The sequence below is a fragment of the Cynocephalus volans genome, chromosome 10 (genome assembly GCF_027409185.1).
Source record: "Cynocephalus volans isolate mCynVol1 chromosome 10, mCynVol1.pri, whole genome shotgun sequence".
Classification (NCBI taxonomy): domain Eukaryota; kingdom Metazoa; phylum Chordata; class Mammalia; order Dermoptera; family Cynocephalidae; genus Cynocephalus; species Cynocephalus volans.
In genome coordinates, this window is record NC_084469.1 from 93,100,509 (window position 1) to 93,118,470 (window position 17,962).

The 17,962-nt window shown below is 65.9% G+C and overlaps 2 protein-coding genes across 5 annotated transcripts; both read right to left on the reverse strand.

The window, feature by feature from the left end:
- Nucleotides 1–1,223: 1,223 nt before the first annotated feature.
- On the reverse strand, nt 1,224–11,213 carry MIDN (midnolin). 4 transcript variants are annotated; one of them, XM_063109052.1, is made up of 9 exons: nt 10,849–11,213; nt 8,972–9,621; nt 7,874–7,961; nt 7,665–7,727; nt 5,448–5,576; nt 5,046–5,360; nt 4,556–4,712; nt 4,073–4,336; nt 1,224–3,281 (listed from the first exon to the last, which is right to left on the reverse strand). In XM_063109052.1, the coding sequence occupies exons 2-9, from the start codon at nt 9,202–9,204 to the stop codon at nt 3,004–3,006; spliced, it is 1,527 nt and encodes a 508-aa protein (XP_062965122.1). In that variant the 5' UTR covers nt 9,205–9,621; nt 10,849–11,213; the 3' UTR covers nt 1,224–3,003. The 4 variants fall into 4 exon arrangements, with proteins under 4 accessions (XP_062965122.1, XP_062965120.1, XP_062965124.1 ...); XM_063109050.1 differs by having other exon boundaries at nt 4,556–4,715; nt 10,849–11,210; XM_063109054.1 differs by lacking the exon at nt 5,448–5,576 and having other exon boundaries at nt 10,849–11,211.
- Nucleotides 11,214–14,135: 2,922 nt separating this feature from the next.
- ATP5F1D (ATP synthase F1 subunit delta) lies at nt 14,136–16,191 on the reverse strand. Its single transcript, XM_063111115.1, has 5 exons — nt 16,018–16,191; nt 15,414–15,567; nt 14,803–14,891; nt 14,546–14,671; nt 14,136–14,223 (listed from the first exon to the last, which is right to left on the reverse strand). Exons 1-4 carry the CDS (start codon nt 16,153–16,155, stop codon nt 14,549–14,551), a joined length of 504 nt encoding a protein of 167 aa, XP_062967185.1. The 5' UTR covers nt 16,156–16,191; the 3' UTR covers nt 14,136–14,223; nt 14,546–14,548.
- Nucleotides 16,192–17,962: the final 1,771 nt, after the last annotated feature.

Below are 17,962 nucleotides of genomic sequence, written 5' to 3' on the forward strand. Positions count from 1 at the left end.
CACCGCCCTGGGGCCCTCCAAACCCCGCGGCGACATTTGCGCCCACTGACGTCGAGGCCTGGAGGGACCGGCCTGCCTGGGCGTCTCCCTTCCTGCCGTGGGCGTGGAATGATTCGGGGGTGACTGGGTGGTGGGAGGAGCAGGGCTTCAGAAAGATGCCCCCAGGCCACCTGTCCCCCTTCCCGTTGGGGCTCCTGGTGCAGAGGCTTGGATCATCAGAAACCGGGTGGGGGGTGGTGGTCACATAGTTTAACCAACACTCCTAAGCCTCCAGCCAAGTGATGTTTCTCTCTGGGCGTCGGTTTTCCCATCTATAAAATGGCAGTGTAATTACTTCTAACTCTTAGGTGGCAGTGCTTGTTAAATAAGGAAATGCATGTAAAAGAACATTTAGGAGCAGTGTGACTGTCGCGGTTCTGCCCAGCCCCAAGGTGGATGGTGGGCCCCCAGGGAGGAGGAAACCCTAGCTCGGTCCCTGGGGAGGCCCAAGCTGGCTAAGAGCAGGGGACAGAGGGCATGGCGGGGACTGGGGGACCCAGGGCTGGCAGGGATGGGAGGTACAGATTGGGGAGGTTCCCAGGCAGAGCAGGGGGCGGCCTGGGTTCCTGGATAGGCACTGCTGGAACAAAGGCCTGGAGGTTGGATGCGTGTGATGGTCAGGGCTGGGGAGTGCAGGAATGCAAAGCCAGGGTGTGGCTGCAGAGGGCTGAGAGGTCACCCAAGGCTGCATCAAACCAGAAGGCCTTGGACACCAGCCCAAGGATTCCTGTGTATCCCCAGGTTGTGAGAATTGGAGCCTCAGGAGGTGCTGCCCCCCTGGCTGGCCCTGTGATCTCCCTGCAGCAAGCCGGACAGTGGTGAGACTCCAGGAATGACAGCCAGTACACAAGCAGGAGGTTCACAGGGTCGGAGCCCTCCCACCCCTGCAGCCGGGGCAAGCAGAGCCCAGAGCGGGCAGTCAGGCCCGTGTTCCTGTCCACACAGCACTTTTCCCAGAGCCGGCAAGGGATCCACCCAGAGCACACAGGCCTTTGCCCCACACCCCAAAGGACTTCCGGCCTTGGGTACCAGGAAGTGGCTGGCCCCTCCCTCCTCCGCCCCAGTAGCTTCCCGTCCACCCAAGCTGGGGAGGGAGCGTGGGAACTGCTCCGGGACCCTGCCCACCCTGTCCCACATCCCCAAGACGGGCAAGACCCCCCCATGTGAACAGGCGGGACATCCACTCGTGTTTCATTTTCTGTTTATTACTTGAAATCACGGTGCCTGTGTAAGCTTTTTTTTCAATTTCATGTTTTTATATGGGAAACTCACGCGAGGTGCCGGGACCCCCCCAAAGCCCGACCCCAGAGGGTGGGTAATGCTTTCTTGGGGAGGGGGGGCCCTGATGAGGGCAGAGGTGTTGGGCCAGTTCCTGCCTCCACCCTCAGACCCGCAGGAGGCACAGACGTCATTTAAAAATCGTTAAAAAACAAAACAACACACATTTAAATAGGTATCCAAGACAGTTCTTCAAAAAACAAACCCGCCCCTTTTTTGTTTTTTTCTTTTTTTTTTTTTTTTGGAAAATGAAAACAAAACAAAAAAACCCAAATTCTTGACCTCTACCCTCTTGGACCCCTCCCTGCCCACCCCCCACAAAAAAATTTACAAAGCTACAGTTAACACATTATGTTCACATCTGAAACCATTAACTTTAAACACATAATGGGGCTGGGGGGATCTGGGGTTCACCTACAAGGACAAAGCGGGTAGGAGGGGGGACCAGGACGAGACTGACAGGTGGGGGAGCAGGGCCCAAACGTGTCCATTATCCTTAAGAAATAAAAAGTGAATGGGGGGAAAAAACCAAACACTCCACCCCCATTGAAACGGCCCTGGGGGCAGAGGAGGGTCTGCCCTATGCCCCGGGGGCCACAGACACCTGCCCAGGGCATGGGCACCGAGTGGAGAAGGTCCAAGTTAGACCAGCAGCGGACCCCCCCAAAGGGGGTTAATGCTACACAGCGTTGCCCCTACCCAGGGGATTCACAGCTCAGCACCCCCATCCTGGCTGCAGGAGAGGGCCCCCCACACTCCACAACCCCATATCCCTCAGGTTGGGCTGGGAAGGAGGGGTGGGGGCGTCTCCCTGGCCCCCCAGCCATTTCTCTCCCAGTTTTTCAAGCGATTCCCAAACCCTATTGGCTCAGTCAGAAAATTAATAGTCTATAAATACCCCAAGCTCAGGCAGGAGGTCAGGAAAAAGGGGGGTTGGGGGCAGGGGGTGGCAAAGGAAACCGCACTGTCGTGGCTGGCAGGGGCTGGGCGGAGGTCCCTTCCCCTCCCTTCCTTTCCTGGCAGGAAAGGGTCCCATGTCCCCCACCTGAACCTAAGGCTGCTCCCCCTCCCGGGCCAGCCTCTCTGCTCAACCAGCCTCACTTTTCTTTTTGAAGACAAAAAAAAAAAAGGAAAATGGAAAAGGAGACCAAGAAAACAGGACAGACGGACCAGAGGACACAGTCCCCGATCGACGCCAGCGACCTGGGGGCACACATGGGTTCTGTGTGCAGGTCCTGCTGGCCTGGGGTGAGGCCACGTCTGCGGCGGCGGGTGGGGGTCCTGTCCGCGGCCCCCTTCCCCTCGTGTGTAAAGTGCATTATGAGGCGTCTACATTTTTGACTTAAAACCTGAATCGGGCAGGGGAGGCGGAGGGCAGGGGGCGCGGAAGGGGTGGGGGCGGCATCCTGGTCGCCGCTCTTAGCCATCTGGAAAGATGCTACATATATGGAGATGGGGAAGGTGGCCGGGACACGGGAGGGGGACGAGGTGGGACTGTGTCAGGAGGAGAGGTAGGAAGCCAAGTCCATGGGGGGTCAGAAGACCATGGTAAGAGTTTAAAAAAACAGAGAGAGAGAAAGGCTACTGGATGGGAAGGAGGTGACCGCCTGCCCTCCGGGCTGAGCCGCGCTCTCCCGTCCCGGGCCGGTGCCTGGCCTGGGCCGCCAGGGCCAAGGGGGCCGGATCCTAAGCGACCACGAACTCTGACTTGATGTCGGGGTTGACTTCCGGCTTCCACATGGAGTCCTCGAAGTCGAGGCCCAGGCCCGCGGCTTCGCTGGGGCTGCTGCCTCCCCCGCTGCTGCTGCTGTCGCTGCGGCCGGCCTTGCGGCTGGGCGGCCAGTGGTAGGGGCCGCGGGCGTCGCGCCGGGCCTTCCTGCGCAGCCGCTTCTGCTGCAGCAGCAGCTGCAGACGCTGCACCTTGCAGCGCGTGGCCCGGTTTTCCGTCTGCCGCAGCCTGTCCCCTGCAGAGGAGGTAGCAACCCGTGACTTCCAGAGGCCCCCACTCCTCCAAGAGAGACCAGACCCCTAAACACGGAGGCCGCCGACCCCCGGCTCATGCCTCCATGGTCAAAGGGCCTACCCTCCCAGACACGCGGGCTACTGAGGGAGCCTCCAGTGTCTACTGCGTCCTGGCACGCTCAAGCGCCACTCCCTCATCTGCAAGTTTTGAGTTCAGGTCACTGAACAAATAAGTTGTAGTCTGAACCCTCTGGCTGCTCTGTGACCTGAGGAGAGACCTGAGCTTGTGCCTCAGTTTCCCGCTTTAATAAACCGGGCTGTGGAGGAGACCCAACAACAACCCGGGCGCCCACTGTGCTGAACAGACCATTGTCCCATCCTGCATGACTCTGGATGGGGAGAAGCGGGCAGGTGGGGAATGGGGCGAGCTTCCTGGCTTTCCTAATAAGTCCCTGCACTGCTCAGTGAAGTGGGGGTGTCTCTGGCCCCGCCTCTGCCTGCCAGGCCTGACTTGGCCATTCATAGGGGCTCCAAATGCCATCTGGAGATGGTGCTGGGGGGCAAGGAGGAAGTGGGGACGGAGCCCCTAAGGAGTGCACAAGGACACTTTGTGCCTGGACACACACATGCCTCCTTCTCTCCCGCTGGAGCACTGGAACGGCAGCTGCTGCACCCCTCCCCCTGCGCCCCCAGGCAGGTCAGCTGCTCCCATGCCCACCAGCTCACACAGAGGGGCCTTGAGAAGCTGGCAGGCTGGGAGGGGACGGCGGGACCCTGGAGGGTGGCCACTCACCTGGGGGGGGCTTGCACATGCGGATCTGGCTCTGTAGCAGGGAGGCTGGGGGCACCAGCTTCTCGCAGGAGGTAGTTTTGGGGGTGAGGTCGGGGGCCGGTGAAGCGGGTGAGCACTGGGCATGGCAGCGGAGCTGGGTCAGCGAGGGGGGCATGCCCTGGTAGTGCCGTGTGGCACTCAGGAGGTCGTTAAGGATCTGCAGGATGGTGCCGATGTCACGTCGCGGTCGCCCACTGCTGTCCTGGCAGTTGGGATGCAGTGTGCCTGCGGGTGGAGGGGACTGTGAGCACTCGGCATGCACAGGGTCACGCGTGTGTGCTCAGAGAGTGTATGTGACTGAGCGTGGTGGAGATTCTCGAAGAGGCTGCACACAGAGGATCGTGGGTGTGTAACCACCTCTGGTGGACATGTGACCTCCAGTGCACAGGATCACGGGATGCATACAAGATCACTCATGTGTATGGTAGGCACTGTGACACCTACCAGAGAAGGTCCCTGAGAAGACCCCTGGGGCGTGGTTTACAAAGCTCTCAATGACAGCGCCAGGTTTGCGGGAGCGGGGTGTAGGGCTGCCCCCTGGGGTGGATGTGATGTTGGCACCAGGGCTGATGCTGTTGCTGGCTGGGGGAGAGCAATCCATCTGCTGATAGAGAGAAAAGGGCTGTGAGTCTGGAGTTCAGGCTCAGGGGATAGCCCACCACCTCAGGATCTAGAGATAGCTCATCAGACCAGTGCAGGAGCTCACCCATCAGCTCAGGATCTAGAAAGAGCCCACCACTAGCCCCGGTTCTAGAAATACCCAATCACACCAGTTCGGCAGATCACCCATCAGCCCAGAATCTAGAGATAGTCCACGACTCCAAGGTCAAGGGACAGACTTTAATAGCAAGGGACACATCTGGGGTTCAGAGTCCTTGCCCTTTCAAAGTCTAGCGAACCCCTCAGGTTCCAAAGATAATCCTTCCCCACTTACCTCAGAGCAGGTGGTGGAGGCTGCATGGGATCGAAAGGAGCCGGCAGTGACAGGTGAAGGGGACGCAGGCGAAGGGCTGGTGGGCACCGGGGGGACGCGGGCAGCACTGGACACTGGCCGGCAGGGAGAAGACACAGGAGTGGCTATGCTGGGGTCCCCTCGGGCAGCGGCGGCTGCAGCTGCAGCAGCAGCCAGCACGTGGCGGTGCTGCAGTGGGGCATGCTGAGCAGCTAGCTGCAGCTGGACGAACATCATATGGTCACCCACTCGAAGTGCCAGGGTCAGCGGTGAGCGGCCTGACAAGAAATCACTGACCTGCAGAGAGAGTGGCCCATCAGGCTGGGGCTCCAGCCTGCGGTGCCCCCAGCCCGGCCCGGCCCGGTCCCCCCAGCGCTGTGTGACCTGGGGCCTCTCGCCGCCCCTCTCTGGGCTCTGGGGTCCCTGTCGGTGCCACGGACGCTTAAATAAAATGAATCTGTATTTCCGGAAGCCTCCTCCGCCAGCCCGGCCCGGCCCGGGCGCCGCTGGGGGCTGTGGGGGACAGAGGCGGGTCAGACAGGGGCCTGGCCCTCCCTGGCCAACTCGGTTTTTATCAAGGGGAAACTGAGGCCAGAGTGGGCGGGGCCTAGCTGGCATTCACTGTCCTCAAATAACCTTCACCTCACCTTTTCCCCACCCTCTTGGGCTCCTAAATCCCCTCTGCCTGTGGACATGGGAGGGGGACTGGTTTCAGGCCCCCTCCCAGCTAAGTCACCCAGGCAGCGAGTGGGTGGAATTCCTGGACAAATTCTTCCGTCCTAACCTTTGCTTTCTCAAGATAAATATTTATCTGTTCTGGGCGGGGCAGAGGCCAAGGGGGTGGCGTCCTTGCTGCAGGAAGGGGGCCCTGACCAGGTCCCTGGGGCCCAAGTCCCCAGGGGCCTCAACATGCCCCAATGAACATGAATCCTCCAACCAGCCCCCCTGCATGGTGGGTGGAGCGTATCTGACCCCCCGTCTGCACTGAGCCCCCACTCTGGGGCCTGGCCAGCGCCTTGTTCTCCCCAGGGGCCGGGATGGGGGGGCGGAGGTTTCTGAGAAGTGACATAGGCCGGGATGACTCAGAGCCGACCGCCTCCCAGCGCTCCCCCCCAGCTCTCCACTGGCAGCGGCTGGCGTAACCTTCTCTGCTTGGGGCTCGAGGGGGAGGGGGCAAGCAGGCAGGCAGAGTGCAGCCCCCACCCTGAGACTCTGTCTACCCCCCACGCCCCTGCCAAAGACACCTCTTGCAGAAAAAGGCCTGGGGTAGCTTCCTCAGAGCAGCTGGGCAACACCACCCCAGCCCTCCCTGCAACTTCCTCCCTGAGGAGGGCGAATGGGCGGGCATGACTCGGTGCCAGGCAGGGAAGCAACCCTGGGGAGCCTAGTCACTCCGCCCAGCACCCCCCACCTCCCTCCTGACGCAGGCACCCCGGGGAGGATGTAAACCAAACACGCCCCGGGCCCCTCTGCCAACCGCAGCCCCCTCCACCCCCCGCGACAGGGAGCTCTGTTCACACTCGCCCAGGAAATCAGCTGCAGCCCCCACCCTGGCTCCTGGGACCCCTGGCTCTCCCCTAGCCCGCCTGTGCAGACCACCCAGCAGCTCCTGTCCCCCCACCTCCTCTGCACCACTTGGTGAGAGGACAGGATGATACACGCCGGGAAGGGGGCGAGGGCCCTGGGGCAGGAGGAAGGGAAGAAATCCGCCTCCAAAGCTGCTGAGCAGGTTTCCTGCGGCCAGGCCGGGGAGGCCCGGGAACCTGCCCACCCCTTCACCAGGGCGGGCAGCTGCCTGCTTCCCCCACCCTGGCAGCGGGCGGATTGCTGAAGCCTGTGTCACCCTCCTGGGAGGAGGCCAGGGCCCTTGTCTGACGAAGGCCCCGCCGCCAAAAAAAATAGGGAAAGGAGGAGGGGGAAAAAAAATAAAGGCCGCAACAGGAAAGAAAAAAAAAAAAAAAAAGGGAAGCCGGGTTCCGGCCAACCCCAGCCCCGCTCCTGGCCGGTTACTAAATATTTTCCTAACATCCTGCCTAGGCCTCCCTGGCCCTAGAGCTGGGTGCCCCCGTCCCCTCCCACTTTCGGGCCAGAGAACAAAGACCAGCGACAGGAGGGACGGGATGGATAACGAGGTGACTCCCCACCCCCTCCCGATGGGGTCAGGGAAGGCGGAAGAACTGTCACCCTGGGTGACCCCTCCCTCCCCCACCCCCACCAGAGATCTCAAAAAGGAGAAACTCAGGTTGCTGGGGGGCGGGGGCTTCTCGCTGGAGGCATGCAGGACTAGGGATACAGGCCCTGGGTGTGTGTGTGTGGGCCAAGGTCACCCCGCAGGCAGGCTTGTGAAAGCTTGGCCCCCTTCCCCCCACGGCTGCCACCGTGGGAGAGAAAGCCCTCAAGGTCAGGTGGCCAGGGCTGCGGAGTCGGGGGGAGGAATCAGGGTGACCAGGCCAAGCCAGCACTGGAGCGGCGCGCCCCCTCCCCCGTGGACCCCCTGGAAGCACACACAATCCGGCGGGCTCTCCAGGACGGCCAGGGGAGGCGCCCTGACCCCGGGGGCTGCCCTGCCGTGGGTGCGGAAGGGGCGGGCGCAGGTCTTACCTGGGTCTCGGTCAAACTCTCCAGGGCCTGCATCACAGACTGTTCGGGCCTTGAGGCCTGAGACTACAAAGAGACAAAGGGGGAGAAGGCGCCTGAGAGGGGGCTCGGCACCCCCGGGGCTGGCAGGGTGGTCGCTCGCTGGGATGGGCGGCGGCCCTTGCAGGGGAGGGACCTGCCTGTGTGGGGGCCGGCCCGGGACAGCCATTTACCATGAGGCCCGCTTCCACGGTGGGCACCAGCGTCAGCTTGCTGCCATCCCCCACGCCAAACTCTTGCAGCTTCCCCGAACTGAGCCGGCTGGGGGGGGAGGAAGAGGGTGAGACTCCGCGGGGACGGGGACGGGGACGCGGAAGCGGGGGCCGCGGGGGAGCGAAGCGCTCGCGGGGGCAGAGGCAGGAGCCGTTCCCGCCCCCACCCCTCCCTGGCTGCCGGAGCCAGGGCCCTCCGAGGATGCGGACGGCTCTGTCTGGCCCTGGGAGCCCCGATCCAGGCAGCTCAGACCCTTTGCTCCCCAGGAACCCCAACTCTGGACTCGGGCACCCTCTCTTCACCTGGACGAGGCACTGCCTCAGCTCTGGGGCCACAGGGTGCCCTTGACCCCCTCCCCCGCCCACCGAGGCCACCTCCTGCCTACAGCGCCCCAGCTCCAGCCCTGGGCTCCTCTGTGTGGGTGCCACGGGGTCTCGGCCCCAGCCGGGCCGGGCTCCCCTCCGTCTGTCCCTGGCGAAGGCCGCCGCCGCCGCCGCTCAGACAAAGAAGACCCTCCCCCTCCCGCCCCTCCCCCACCAGGCCCCTCCGCTGGGGACGGACACTGCGTGTCCCCAGAGGCCCGCGGGGGGAGAACTCCCCGGCCTGGAGGCGATTTAAATACCAGGGGGGAGGGGGAGGCTCCGGGGAGTGCCCGGTGGCGAGAACAAAGGGGGGCAGAGAGACGCAAGTGGGGGGGACACAGCCAGACGCAGAGGGGGCCGCCAAGCAGATGCGGAAGCCGGCGAGGGCGCAGGCACGAGAGGGGGCGGCTGCTGCCCACTCCCGCAGCCGACACCCCCGCGCCGCCCTGGGCCTCCAGCCTCACCCCGGGGGGGTCGCTGACGCTGGACCGGGGGCGCCCTCTTTGTGCAGCGACCCCGGGCGGGGGAGGGGGCCGAAGCAAGCAAGGCCGAGCAGAGGGCGCCCGAGAGCGCGCGGCGCGCCCCCGCCCCCCGTCTGGCCGCCCCCTTCCTTCCCCGCGCGGCGCGCTCTTTGTTCCCGCCCGGGGGCCGGGGCCCGAGGGGGCGCGGGGGCCGGGGGCGGCGCGCGGTACCTACGTGTCCTTGTGGAGCAGTGCCAGGCGCTCCTTGGGCACTTTGAGGCGCTGGGACAGCCGCTTGCGCAGCCCCTCCACCGTCTCGTCGGGCGGCACCGACAGGTCGTAGCGGGTGCCCGTCGTGCTGTGGATGGCCAGGCTCATGGGCGCCGCCTCGGCCGCCGGGCCCAGCTCGCAGGCGCCGCCGGGGGCCCCGCGCCGGCAGCTCCGGGCGCCGCCGGGCTGCGGCTCCATCCCCGGCGCGCGCTGGGGGGCTGGGGTTCGCGGGGCGCCACCGATCCTCGCCGCGCCTCCGGGGCAGGGGCGGGGGACTCCCCTCAACCAGGGTCCTCCGGGCACTCGAGGACGGGGGACAGCGCGCGTCCCCTTCGTGAACGTCCCAGCGGTGGAGAACAAATCAGAAACCAGAAATCCGAGGGGCGCTCCCTCCGGGATCGCGTCGGCTCCTGGGGGCACCTTCCGAGGGTGGGGACTGCGCTCGCGGCTCCTCTAAAGGGCGGCAGGTGGAGACCGAGGCGCGGCGCGGGGGAGGGTCCCGGAGGAGGGGGCGCCACTCAGCCGGTCGCGCTCCGTGCCGCCTTCCGCTCCGGTCGAGCTTCCTCGCGCGTCCCCTCCCTTAGCAACAGCCGCCGCCGCTGCCGCTCGGAGGATCTGGGGGTGAAAGTAAGCAGAAAAAAAAGTTATAATGTATCAACGTTCCAAGGGGCGGGACCTCCGCCCCCTCCCATTCACTACTTACTCCGCAAGCCCCGCACCGGCCAATCAACGCGCGCCTAACGTCCAGTCGGCCGCGCTCCTTGGCCAATGGGAGCCGCCGCGGCGCTGCCCCACGTGGCAAGCAGGCCCGCCCCCTCTCCCCCCGCCCCTGGCGCCCGGGAGACCAATGGGAGCGCGGGGGGGCGGGGCTGGCACCGCTCCGGAACCGCCCCCGCGACCCCGCCCGCGCCGGCAGCCATTCATAAAGGCCGGGAGCCCGCAACAAAGGGCGGGCGGGCCCGCAGCGGCTCGGGACCCCGGCCCCGGGCTGGGCCGTCTCCCCAGATGTCCCCCTGGGAGGGGCATGGGCGTGGGGAGGGGATGCGGGCATTGTTCCCGGCTTGGGAGGGGCAGGAAGTCTTGGGGCCTCCCCGCCGCGTCCGTCCGGGAAGCAGCCGCGAGCGGAAGTGGGAGCGTGAACCCCGCGCCTCGTGGCCGCGGTCCCGGGCCGGACGGCTCGCGGGGACGGTCCTGCCCGCCACCCCACCGTGGGTGGGCGTGGAGGTCTGGGCGGGGCGTGGGACTCAGGGCGGGGCCCCTGTCCTCGGTGACGTGGCCGGTGCCGGGAGGGCCCCTCCCAAGCCGGTGCCACCTCCTGTCCAGCGCCCCCCCGTCCCCCGAGCCGAGCCCGTTTCCCGAGACGCGCCCTCCCGAGCCGTGACGTGACGCGGCGTCCCCGGCTGCGCCCGCGCGCGGCGCTCGGGGCTGCGGTGAGTCAGCAGCGCCGGCGCGCCCTCTGCCGGCCCCGCCCGGGACAGCGGCCCAGAGCCCCGGGCAGGGGGCTCCGCGCTGGCCCGGGCAGGGGGGCAACCAGGCTGCGGGTGTAGGGGGGACCCCGCTAGGGGACTGAAGGCTGTAATTCCGGAGACTGGACCCGCACAGCCGGGGAAACTGAGGCTGGAGCCGCAACTAGTTCAAGGTCACTCGCGGGGAAGGGGGTGTGCCCCGGGGGGCGGGGCGGGGGCTGAGGTCCGGCCAGGGCGGTGCTGGCTGCGCCGAGCCCTTCCCGCCCCGCACTCCGGGGGCTTCCCAGGGCCGGAGGCACCTCGAACCCCACCTGCCCCAAGCACAAAGAAAAGTGGGGCGCCCTCCTCGGCCCGCGAGGTCCCACCCCCCACTCACCAGGCACGGCGGGTCCTGGGTCCCAGCAGGCTGGAGTGTAACCGCGTCCGGAGCGGAGTGCGCGGTGGTTGGGCCGGTCTGGGGCCCAGCGGGCGGCCACCGAGCCTTTATCCGCGCCGCCTTCCCTCGGGGTGGAGTTTGGGCGGGCGGGGGGCGGGGGGCCGGGCGGGCGGTGACGCAGGCTGGCCCCCGCCCCTGCTTGCCGGCCAGGGCCCCAGGACACCCTCGGGCCTGGCCACTGTGCCTCCAAGCTTCACCCTGCAAAGCAGGGGTGGGGGGAGACGTCCCTCGAATGCCACTGAGCTGGGGGTTTCTGCCGGCCTCGCTGTGGACTCGGGCGCACCGCCGGGACAGGGTGTCGGGGTGACCAGCGGATCCCGGCCCCGCCCCCTTTCCTGTCGCTCCGGGCCGGGTGCTTCCGCCTGGGAGGACGGGAAGAGGGGCCTGAGTCAGAGGCCGGCGTCCAGGAAAACAAGCCGAGGTCACCTGCCGTGGAGTGGCGGTGCCCCGGCCAGCTGCCCGGTCAGCCTGCCTCTTGCATCCCTTAACGGTGACCTCAGAGGGCATTTATGGAGTGATTAACCACCACCCTGCTGCGCGGTGTGTCTTATGGAAGGAATTGGTCTCTCTGAGCCTCAGTTTCTCCAGGGTGGCTTGGGAGCAAAATGAACATCCAGCAGAGCTGGCTCGGGAGCCTGGGGGTGTGAGGCCCTCCATACTGCCGTCATCCCACTGATGCGTGCACACACACTGGCTCCCAGCTTTGGAGTGGGCATAATTACCCATTTCCCAGATGAGGAAACTGAGGGCACACAGCCAATGACAGATGGGAAGCAGCATGTCTTCAGGTTCTCCCGGCAGGTTGCCCTGGGTGGGTGGCTTTCTGAGGATGACCCTGGCTGGGGGTGGGGCCCTCCGTCCTCCTGTCCCCTCTGGCCAGACAAGAGGTACCGCAGGTTCTACTCCACCACCTCCTGTCCACTTATCTGGTCTCTTCCTTTATCTGGCCTGACCACCTCTGCCCGCACCCTTGCCCTGGGCGCCCCTCCCAGGGCTGTGTTCCTTCCCAGGTCTCCTTCCTGCTCCCACCCAACGCTCCCCACAGCCTCTGGCCCCCCACCCTGAGACGGGCACACCCAGACACTCCCAGCCCCGCAGGGTCAGGGCCGGGCCAGAGAGGAGAGGCTGGGAGAACCCTTAGGAGGGGGTTACAGGGGCTGGGGTTTGAGGGATGAATAGGAGTTTGTCACACGAAGCAGACGGGCGTGCGAACAGCTTGCACACTGAGTCCTGAGCTCAAGCCAGGGAACTGAACCCAAGGCGGGAGAGGCAAAGTCCAGCCAGGCTAAGGGGCGTGGGGCCCTGGGAGGAACTGGGGACCCTTGTAGGGACCTTCCAGGCCAGGTCTGTTCTGCTTCCAGAGGGAACAAAGGTGGCAGAGAGAGGTGTGGGCTTTGGAAACCAGAGCATCTCCACGTGGGAGGAGCAGCCTGGGTGGGGGAGGTGGGGCCTCTGTGACTGGACCCTGGCTCACCCCCCTCCTGTGGGCAGGCGGCTCTGAGTTTGGGGGTTACTGCCAGGTTGTGGCCCTGCCACCTGGATACCGTGTGCTCCCAGGCTGATCAGTAGTAGAATCCAACACTGGGAGTTGGGGGCTGTGCTGGACAGCAAGGGAAGAGGGGGTCACTCTGTGGGAGGAGGACTGTGGCCCCTTGGGGACAACATGCCCTGTGCTGCCCACATTTAGTGAACATGTTGACATCACACTTCCCAGGTTTTTGCTATACGGAGTGTCCCCATGCCCAAGCAGTCTCTCCCCGCGTGTGAGCAGAAACCAGGGAGCCCTGCATGGACCCTCCCGGGGACAAACCTTCATGCTCTGTCCTGCCCTCGTGGAAAGGTCTTGACCCCTTGGTTCCTGGCCCCACCCCGGCTGCCTCCTGCCCAGGACGCAGCCCGGCCAGCACGGGCTGTTCCCGCGGGGTGATGGCAGGCTCAGCGTCCAGCGGCCTTTCTCCAAGGCTCACACCTACCCTGGGCGTGGCCTAGCTGTGTGGTGGGGGCAGGGGGTCCCCGGTCAGGTCAGGCACAGGCAGCTCAGTGCCAGTCTCCTCCTGCTGGGTCACCGCCAAGCCCTGGCTGTGTCCTTGGTCTTATTTATAGAGCCCTGGTGGCCCCACCAGGAACTCGAGGACCTGGGCTCCCAGCCGGGGAACAGGGGAGGGGTGGCCCTGGGCAGGGAGGCTGCACTTTTGACCCCAAGGCCAGTACAGCCTTCTCTGGGCTGGAGGCTCCTGGGGGGCTGGCCGCTTGCCGCTCAGGCCCAAGAGGAGCAGAACCCGGAGAGGGGCCAGGGCCACCCCTAGACAGTCCCATCTGCTGAAAGGACGCTCCCAGAGCTGGAAGCATGCCCGGAGGCCCCCAACACACTCACGCCGAGGCCTCCTGTGCAGCTGTGGGGAGTCACCCGCACGGGACTGTGACACAGTCCCTGTCACTGTCCTCACTGCAGTGACAGACAGGCCCAGGCGCTCCACATACTCACTCTCCTGGAATCCCCTGCCTGTCCCACTGCACAGGGCGGGGAGAGAACAAAAGGCAGAGACCCCTGCCCCTGCAGTTGCTGTGCACCACCTGGAGCCGGTGTCGGAGCCTCCCCGGTGGCTGCAGAAGGGAGGTCTGGCAGGGCCCAGGTGGGACAGTGCCAGAGAGCTGCCCCCTCCTTGGCCTGCCCCACCCCATCTGGGGCCAGCCCAGAGGCCTGAGTGCCCAAGGAGGTGCCAACACCACCGGGGATTGGGCGTCTGGCCAGGCTGGGGCCACCTACAAGCCCGTGTGCACAGGGCGGGGCCTCTGTGAGAGCGGGCGGGACCCGCCTCTTCCCAGGGGCTGTCTGGGGCAGGGCCAGAGCAGAGAGGACTTGGCCCTGCCATGGGGTCACAGCTTCACAGCACCAGGCCTGGACACCTGGAACCTGGCAGAGGCCCCAATTATCTATCCCAACAGCCCAGAGCCTGGCCCCAGGAGTGGCGGTCACACACACCCCCCCCCCGCCTGCCGTCCCCAGCCCTGTCTGGCGACCTTCGCCCATCCCCACCCTCCAGAGGGGAAGGCCAGCACTCTGCCCATCGCCGTGGAGGCTGCACCCCCTGCAGAGCTGCCCTGCACCCCACCCACACCTCCTGAGCCTCAGTTTATTGGAGACCCCAGAAGATTAAGTGGCCCCAGAGGGACACATAGGACTAAGGAAGAGGCTGGGCATGAGTGACAAAATCAGTGTACACAGGTCAAGTTTCTCGGTCTTTAATGGGGGCAAGGGCAGGAGGCAGGTCATTTGAAGACGTGGCTCGGGAGCAGAGTTCTCAGCAGCAGAACCTGCAGGGGCAAAGGAGTGGCAGGTGGCTCGTAAGGTTGGGGAGATCTTGGGAGGCAGGAAGAGAGCCCCGCTGGGTGACAGACCCCCAGCCACCAGGCCTGCCAAAGCCGGCGGCGAGTAGCTTCTGACTTCTCTGAGGCTTTAAGGACCCTGCAGAACCTGAAAGCCCGGGCGGAAGCCGGCGCTGTGCTGCCCCCTGGTGGCCACCGTGGCCAACAGCTCGCCCAGACGAGGAAGGCTCTGGAGCTTGCTGTGCCCCCGACAGCCTGGGAAATGCCCCGCCCCGCTACAGCCTCGGTTTCCCCATGAAGGAGCACGCACCGCCTACTCGAGGGCCTTCACCAGGGCCTCATTGGCCTCAATTCGGATTTGGATCTCTGCCCGCGTGGCCTCGTCCGCCGCCCCGGACAGCTCCGACTGGGCTTTCTCCAGGTTCGCCTTTGCTGCCTGCAGGGGTCGGGTGGCGGGTGAGGGCCGAGCGGAAACCCCAATCCAGTGCCTGCCCTTCCCTGGGCAGCCAGGGAGCTCTTGGACCGGTCCTGCCTGCTGGGGGCCTCAGTTTCCCCTCCGATACTCACCCCCAGGTCCAGCATGTCCAGCGTCACGGCCTCTTCGGCAAGTAACTGAACGGAGGAGTCGGCGTTCACCGTGATGGAGCCGCTGCTCACTGCAGGAGAAACGTGTGACACGGCCACGTCCACGCCTCGTCCAGGCGGGGGGCCAAGCCCAGAGGCCCCTGTCCACTGGCTCAGAGTGGCCCCCACAGGGCTGATCCTCAGGCCTGGAACGGAGGCGGGGCCGGCGGCTGGAGAAGAACAGAGACATCCCCGGAGAGCACGGAAGGCGGGAGGGGGGCCCGAGGTCACAGGTGGGACCAGGAGGCCGCCAGGGACAGAAGCCCCTTCCCTTCATGCCACCAGCCCATGAGGTGAGCCTGGATCGGGGCAAAGCAAGAGTCGGGTTCAAATCCTAGTTCTACACTGGACACACGTAGTACCACGGCCGTTTTCCTTCTGTTCTGACCGATTGTCACCCCCGATACTTTCCGCCACATCCTGGCAGGTGTCAGTACTCAGCTCTGCGCTGCACGGACAAACCTGCTAGACTTTACTTTTGTCACGGTCTCAACTGAAACGGGGACTGACCCTCTGAGCCACGTGTGCCCTGCCCAGCTCTCCACCCCACTCACCAAAGTACTTAGAGGTGGTACCGTCCTCCGCATGGACCACGACCAGCCCCGGCCTCAGAACCTGTAGAGTGGGCACGTGGGCCGCCAGGATGCCGAAGGCTCCGGTCAGCGTGGGCACGTCCACCTGCCGGACGTTGGCGCCACTGAAGAACACCTGGGGGGACAGCATGGGGAGTGGCGTCGCTGCTGAGCTCCCCCGACTGAGCTCCACGACCCCCGGGGACAGGACCCACTGGGGTGGGGACACGGAGCCAGCCCCGCGCCGGAGTCCGACGCTTCAGCTCTGGTCCTTTGGCCAGCTGTGCCTCACTTTGCCCGTCGGCAAAATGGGAACCTTTGACTGGGACCCACCCAGACTCCTCCTTCCCCGGGGACACGCTGGGAGGGCACGGCACAGCGTGCCAGGCCCGGAGGGGCGCCCAAGAGTCGCTTATCTCGGGGAGGCGCCCGGAACAAGGGGCAACGCGGGGCTCGGGGGCAAGTCCGGACCCTGGAGCTCGGGCCGCGGGGGGAGGGTGGACGGCCCGGAGTTCGGGGGGGAGGGGCTGGGGTTCCGGGGTGCGGGGCCGGGACCAGCGACTCCGCGGTCGCTCTCCGACCGAACCTGCGTGGGGGACGCGAAGGTGAAGGACATCTGGCCGGGGGCGGCGGCGGCCGGGGCGGCAGCGGCCTCGGCGTAGGCGCGGGCCTGGCGCACGAGGCGGCCCAGGCCCGGGCGGCGTAGCAGCGCGGCGGGCAGCATGGCGGCGACAGTGGCTGCGGCGGCCCGGCGGCCCGGAGGGCGAGTAGGACGACGCGCGGCGACGTCTGGGACGAGGAGTCCGGGCGAGGGCGCACGCGCGGACTACGAGTCCCAGCGGGCAGCGCGCGACGTCAGCGGCCCTCCTCCCGGGCGCGACGCATGCCGGGAGTTGTGGTTTTTCCCGCCCTGGCTCCTTGGGAGATCCCGGGGACCAGGTGGGTTAGGCGGTTCCGCACCGGGAGGAAGAGCCTGCGCGAAGCAGTGGACCCGAGAGCTCGGGGTCAGGGTCTTTAGGGCGCTCGTAAGATGCCGGGCGCTGGAGAGACATCAGGGAAGCCTCCAGATGCCTGCTCGGGGTCTGGGGGAGGACCTTTGGCGGACGTTCGACGCCAAGAACGAACAAGTCGTGTAGTGGGGTTGATAACAGTATAAAATCCGACAGGAGGGTGGGATGGGGCAGGCCGCGAACGTCGAAGGTGCAGGCAGGTGTCCCGGGAACGGCCCCCGAGGCGCGCGGCACGGCGCCGGCAAGCACCAGACGATGCGGGGACGGTGGCGGGAGTCCCGGGCGCCGGCAGGGGGCGCCCCGCGCCTGCAGATGCGCTCGCCGGCCTCCCCGCCCCCAGCCCCTCCGTCCTGCCCCCTCCCCCGCGCACCTCTGACGCAGGAGCGCGTGCGCGGGCGGCTCGGGTCTCCGCTGACGTCAGCCGCGGCCCGCGCAGCCTCGCTCGCGTCCATGACGTCACCGCCCCGCCCCCGCGCTCACGCTGGTCGCCTGCCCCGCCGGCCCCCTACCTCCCCTTATCTTGGGCTCCCGGGAAATGCGGAGTCCAGCCTGGGGGGGACGGGAGGGGCCTTATCCAGGAAGGACTCGACTCCTCGGGGACAGGAAACGGGAGGGTCATGTCACACCTGGGCCGGGGTCTGGGTCTGGTGGCTCAGAGACCCTGCAGCGGTGACACCCTGTGCCTCCCGCGGCGGGAGAGTCCGACACCTTCCGCGGCTCCTGACGTTGGGCCCTGCGCCCTCGCGCCCTGCCCGGGTGCAGGCTGGTGCGGTGGCCAGTATCCCTGCACCGTGAAGGGCACTGGGGCGTCAGGCCCAACGCCCTGGGCATTCTGGGCCCGGGGGCGGGCAGTGCGGTGCAGCGGGAGGTCGTACTGACTTTTCTAGGGGTGTCCTGTGTGCACCCTTCGCCTCTCCCAGATCCCGGGACCTCGTGTCCAGCTGTCACTGTCCTCAAACTCGTTCCCTGGTCGACTTCTCTCCAATCCCCAGTCTGGGGTGGTCCGCGGGTGATGGTATCACCGTTACTTGGGCTCCAGACAGTAGCGGGGCTGCGAGTGTGCAAAGGTAGCGGGTGGAAGCGCACTGAAACTCGAACATTTGGGAAGGGGTTGAAGGGTGTGGAGTGGGGGTGAATTGTTTGTCTGAGCGGACAAAGAGCCATCCGTGCTGGGCACCTGCAAGCGCAAAGGCCCTGGGGTTGAAGTGGACCTGCAGCGTCCCCACGCAGTGTGGACTTCCCCTGAATGACAGGGGGTGTCCTGCCATGGTACGGGGCTGGGCTGGGACCCGGCCCAGGCTGGTGGCAGGTTGGTGGTCTAAGCATCTAGCAGGACGAGGCGCTATTGATTGAGAGGGAGGGGTGGGGGGCAGGTTTGGGGGTCGATCGGAAATGGGGTTTCGGCCCGTGTCGTCTTGGCATCCCCCAAGGAGCAGGCGTGCGTGGGCGCGTTTGGGCCCCGGTCGACTCCGCACCGCTCTGAGCAGCTCTGTCATCGTTTGCGCGTTTGCTGTCCCACAC

Excerpts from the sequence above, each read along its gene's own strand:
- ATP5F1D (XM_063111115.1), bottom strand. The coding sequence starts at position 16,155 with ATGCTGCCCGCCGCGCTGCTACGCCGCCCGGGCCTGGGCCGCCTCGTG. Across the intron at positions 15,568-16,017 it reads CCTTCGCGTCCCCCACGCAG|GTGTTCTTCAGTGGCGCCAA; the intron begins GTTCGGTCGGAG and ends CTGTCCCCCCAG. Across the intron at positions 14,672-14,802 it reads TGGACATGCTGGACCTGGGG|GCAGCAAAGGCGAACCTGGA; the intron begins GTGAGTATCGGA and ends CGACCCCTGCAG.
- MIDN (XM_063109050.1), bottom strand. The coding sequence starts at position 9,204 with ATGGAGCCGCAGCCCGGCGGCGCCCGGAGCTGCCGGCGCGGGGCCCCC. Across the intron at positions 5,577-7,664 it reads AGAGTTTGACCGAGACCCAG|CCCCCAGCGGCGCCCGGGCC; the intron begins GTAAGACCTGCG and ends TGTCCCCCACAG. Across the intron at positions 4,716-5,045 it reads CCTCCACCACCTGCTCTGAG|CAGATGGATTGCTCTCCCCC; the intron begins GTAAGTGGGGAA and ends TCTCTCTATCAG.